Raw genomic sequence first — 5,228 nt, forward strand, 5'->3', positions numbered from 1 at the left:
CATAAGAAATTGCTGAAAGTGCCTACAATGTAGTTCTAAACGATGAAGGATATATTCTCTCAAATCAAATAACGTGACATGAACATTTTATAGAAGTAGGTATGCGTACGTATATCACGATAAACCTAATTGGTAGTATATAATTTTGAGACAAGTGTTACATTATTAAGTGTGGGGATACCCTTTACACCGCTTATGCCACAATGCTCTCTCTCTCTCTCTCTCTCTCTCTCTCTCTCTCTCTCTCTCTACACACACACACACACACACAGACACGTGGGGGGGCGGCGCGGCGCCGTGGGCCTGTGGCAATAGACTCACTGACTCACTCTTGTGTTGACTCTCGTCCACTCACTTCGTCTCTCTCTCTCTCTCTCTCCCGCCGACAAAGGATAAACAGACAGGGAGAAAGAGCATAATAGAGGGAATAAAGCGAACAGGAGAGTGAAAGTGAAGAAAAGAACAAAAAGAAAAGTTGATACTAAAGATAAAGTTAGACATAGAGAGAATAGTGGAAAAAGAAGGTAGAAACGAAGAGAAAGTGGTGCATATATAGAAAGTGAAAATATACTAGCAAGTGGAGAAGAAAATGAGAGAATAATCGAATGAAAAAAATAACAGAGAGAGAGAGAGAGAGAGAGAGAGAGAGAGAGAGAGAGAGAGAGAGAGAGTCATATGAAGTGCGTGAGTTAAGCATTTTGGAGAAAGGTCACTAAGAGGTACGTGTGTGCGTGTGTGTGTGTGTACATCAGGCTGGCCACGCACAGGAGATACAACACCTTCACCACTGCTCAGCCGCGCACAGGTATGTATGTATGTATGTATGTATGTATAAAGGAATATGATACAGACAGATAGATAGTAGGTAGATGGATATGGAAGGATAAATATATAGTTAGATGAATAGACGGATGTGTAGATATGATAGATAGATAGGTAGGTAGGCCGAGAGACGAACCCGCTAGATAGATATAAATATTAGATAAATTTCCAACTTTTTTTTTCTACATGTTTTCTATATTTTTCCGTGTTTACACAGATATCCTGTTATCAGCATTTCCTCTAGTCAAGTATTTTCGTTTTAGTGTGAATTATTGTTTAACACTTATTTCTCGTTCTCTCGATTTCTTAGAACTCTTGTGCAATACCTTGCTTGTTTATATATATATATATATATATATATATATATATATATATATATATATATATATATATATAATCATTAACATTATTTATTTATTTATTTTTGTAATTTTATGGTGATATCTCCTTGTTCATCTGGTTTCCGTTGTTTCAAGAGTGGTGAAGGAAAGGGAGTGTACCTCGCGCTTTGACACCCGGAAAATGAAAGGTTATCGTAGAACAGGGGTTCTCAATCTGGGGTTCGCGAACCCCCAGGGGTTCACAAGGAGATTTCCAAGGGTACTTAGATGGCTGATTTAATGATATATTCTTTGCAGAATACCTTTGCCTATTGAGTTAGTGTCAGTCACTAAATTTTAATTCTGTTCGATGTCAAATAACTGGGGGTTCCAGTAGATGGTCTTATAACTCAAAGGGTTCTTAACGGGTAAAAGGTTGAGAACCCCTGTCGTAGAACAAGACAGGATACTTGAGGGGTAGGCGCGGCCGGATTCAAGCTGGGATTGGTGTCTATTTTTTCTTTTCTTTTTTTTTTCTTTCGAATATGAAAATGGATGCTATGAAAGTACGAAAAATAAAAATAAATGAACAAATGATTTACATGATCCATTTAACTTTTACAACACTGTACACACGTAATATATATATATATATATATATATATATATATATATATATATATATATATATATATATATATTTTTTTTTTTTTTTTTTTTTTTTTACCTTTTCTTTGTTCATTTTCCCCATCCAATCTTTTCCGCATGGGTTCAACCTTAAGAAAGTTAGATGAATAAATAGATAGATAAATAGATAGATGAATAGGAAGATATTGGTTCTCTGAGTAGTAGATGAATGCAATGGACTCAGTAATGAGCCATTAACCACCTATAAAAGAAGATAAAACAACTTCATGGATGGGAGTAATAGATAGAAATAGATCGATATGTTGCGTACAGGCGTTGCGCCGCGTGTAAGTCGGATAGCTTCTTGCAGCTTACTTTGTTTTTTTTATTTGCTAAGTAAAAGATAGACGAGGAACATATATGGAGAATCAAAGGACACGCTGCCGTAGAAAATTTCCATACACAAACTTATCTAATTTTGAATATATAACACCATTAATTCACCACTAACACCCACTGATTATCTCTCTCTCTCTCTCTCTCTCTCTCTCTCTCTCTCTCTCTCTCTCTCTCTCTACGGAATTGCAGCGGCGAGCAGTGGTGGTGGTGGAGACGGAGGTGAGCGCGTGGACCTCAATATTATGAAACGGAACATGACCATCGCGAAGGGCTTCCTTGATATAAGGTGAGAGCATTCCACCGCTAACAACACACACACACACACACACACACACACACTCTCTCTCTCTCTCTCTCTCTCTCTCTCTCTCTCTCTCTCTCTCTCTCTCTCTCTCTCTCTCTCTCTCTTCCAATTTTTATTTCTTGTACCGTTCTCCACTATTAACTCTCTCTCTCTCTCTCTCTCTCTCTCTCTCTCTCTCTCTCTCTCTCTCTCTCATCACCTTTTCATTTTTTTCCGTAATTTCTATATGTTTTTACATGATGATGATTATAGTAACGATGATGATAACACTGATTGAAATATGGTATAAAGAGAGAGAGAGAGAGAGAGAGAGAGAGAGAGAGAGAGAGAGAGAGGACAAGGGGAACGGGGACAGGCTGATGGGTTTTTTTTTTTTTAACAAGTTCTAACGGCTTTGCATTATCATCTTCCCTTCCAGTTTGCTGTCGGCTAACGCTAACCAGCTCAGAAACGTGATTTACTACGGAGACAGAGAAAGTACAGTCTTCTATCTCATTTTGTCAGGCATTATTCTCAGCCTTATACTGCAGGTGAGTGTGTGTATAAAATGCTTTTTAATTACTATTTCATTGTCATTCAACTACTGTGTGTGTGTGTGTGTGTGTGTGTGTGTGTGTGTGTGTGTGTGTGTGTGTGTGTGTGTGTGTGTGTGTGTGTGTGTGTGTGTGTGTGTGTGTGTGTGTGTATTTACCTAGTTTATTTACCTAGTTCTAGTTTACAGGGCCTGGGCTTTATGCTCGTGTGGCCCCGTCTCCATATCTACACTTATCCAATTTTTTTCTTTAAAACTATACACACTCGTTGCTGACACCACTTCCTCACTCAAACTGTTCCAAGTCTCAACACATCTTTGCGGGAAACAAAATTTTTAACATCTCTCAGACAGCTTCCCTTCCTCAGTTTCTTATTATGCGATCTTGTGCTTCTAATGTCATATTCTTCTCTCAGGATTAGTTTCTCATTATCCACTTGATCCATTCCGTTAATCTATTTATAAACTTGTATCAGATCCCCTCTCTCTTTTCTCTGTTCCAGGGTTGGTAGATCTATAGCTTTTAGTCTTTCCTCATATGTCATCCCTTTAAATTCTGGAACCATTCTTGTAGCCATTTTTTTGTAGTCTCTCCAATTTCTTTATGTGTTTCTTTTTATGGGGCGTCCACACAACTCCTGCATATTCCAATCTGGGTCTTATTTTAGTACTTATCAATTTCATCATCATTTCTTTGTCCATATAGTGAAATGTTCATCCAATATTCCTTAACAAATCATATGTCTCTCTGAAAATTCTATTAATATGGCTTACCGGTTGATTGTTTTCTTCCATCGTCACTCCCAAGCCCTTTTCCTTTTTTTTTTTTACTTTTTCTAGTTCTACTCCATCCTCCATCTTATAGATTCCCACTGGTCGTCTTTCACTTTTTCCCATTTCCATGACATGGCTTTTGTCCACATTGAATTCCATCTCCCATTTTTTACTCCATTTCCAGATCTTGTTTAAGTCTTCCTGCAGTATTTCACAATCCTTTTTGTTTTATGACTCTGCACAGTTTCGCATCGTCCGCAAACAGATTTATGTAGCTGTTCATTTCCTCTGGCATGTCGTGTGTGTGTGTTGTGTGTGTGTATGTGTAATTCACTGTTTGATCTGCTGCAGTCTCTGACGAGACAGCCAGACGTTACCCTACGGAACGAGCTCAGAGCTCATTGTTTCCGATCTTCGGATAGGCCTGAGACCAGGCACACACCACACACCGGGACAACAAGGTCACAACTCCTCGAATTACATCCCGTACCTACTCACTGCTAGGTGAACAGGGGCTACACGTGAAAGGAGATACACCCAAATATCTCCACCCGGCCGGGGAATCGAACCCCGGTTATCTGGCTTGTGAAGCCAGCGCTCTAACCACTGAGCTACCGGGCCGTATGTGTGTGTGTGTGTGTGTGTGTGTGTGTGTTTGATCTGCTGCAGTCTCTGACGACACAGTCAGACGTTACCCTACGGAACGAGCTCAGAGCTCATTATTTCCGATCTTGGGATAGGTCTGAGACCAGGCACACACCACACACCGGGACAACAAGGTCACAACTCCTCGATTTACATCCCGTACCTACTCACTGCTAGGTGAACAGGGGCTACACGTGAAAGGAGACACACCCAAATATCTCCACCCGGCCGGGGAATCGAACCCCGGTCATCTGGCTTGTGAAGCCAGCGCTCTAACCACTGAGCTACCGGGCCGTGTGTGTGTGTGTGTGTGTGTGTGTGTGTGTGTGTGTGTGTGTGTGTGTGTATTTACCTAGTTGTATTTACCTAGTTGTAGTTTTACAAGGCCAGGGCTTTATACTCGTGTGGCCCCGTATCTATATCTACACTTATCCAATTTCTCTTGTGTGTGTGTGTGTGTGTGTGTGTGTGTGTGTGTGTGTGTGTGTGTGTGTGTGTGTGTGTGTGTGTGTGTGTGTGTGTTATATCACACTTTTATTATTACCCCTATTTAATTTTGTGATGGTACTGGTGGTGAAGACAATGATAGTGGTGCAGTTGGTGGTGGTGGATGCAGTGTGCTTGTATACATCTGGTGCCGGATTTAGCTGGGGGCGGAGACGGTGGAGGGAGAGAGGGGTACGTGACGGTGGTGGGGGAACAGGACGGACGGCTCGTGACAGGACAGGAGGTGGTGGTGGAGGAATGGAGGGCGTTTCATTGTCTAGTTGTTATTAGAGTCTTTGCTTCTCGACTAAGCAAGTTG

General features: G+C 40.8%; 1 protein-coding gene across 1 annotated transcript in view; it reads left to right on the forward strand.

Moving 5' to 3' along the window:
• The first annotated feature begins 315 nt into the window (after window positions 1-315).
• LOC123509841 (ninjurin-1-like) overlaps window positions 316-5,228 on the forward strand; it is a 21,506-nt gene continuing 16,593 nt past the window's right edge. The window contains exons 1-3 of the mRNA XM_045264418.1: window positions 316-805; window positions 2,358-2,454; window positions 2,891-3,002. Of these exons, the coding sequence (XP_045120353.1) occupies window positions 2,411-2,454; window positions 2,891-3,002 (156 nt within the window). The 5' untranslated portion in view covers window positions 316-805; window positions 2,358-2,410. The remainder of the gene's footprint in view (window positions 806-2,357; window positions 2,455-2,890; window positions 3,003-5,228) is intronic.

This window comes from Portunus trituberculatus, chromosome 27 (genome assembly GCF_017591435.1).
Source record: "Portunus trituberculatus isolate SZX2019 chromosome 27, ASM1759143v1, whole genome shotgun sequence".
NCBI lineage: Eukaryota > Metazoa > Arthropoda > Malacostraca > Decapoda > Portunidae > Portunus > Portunus trituberculatus.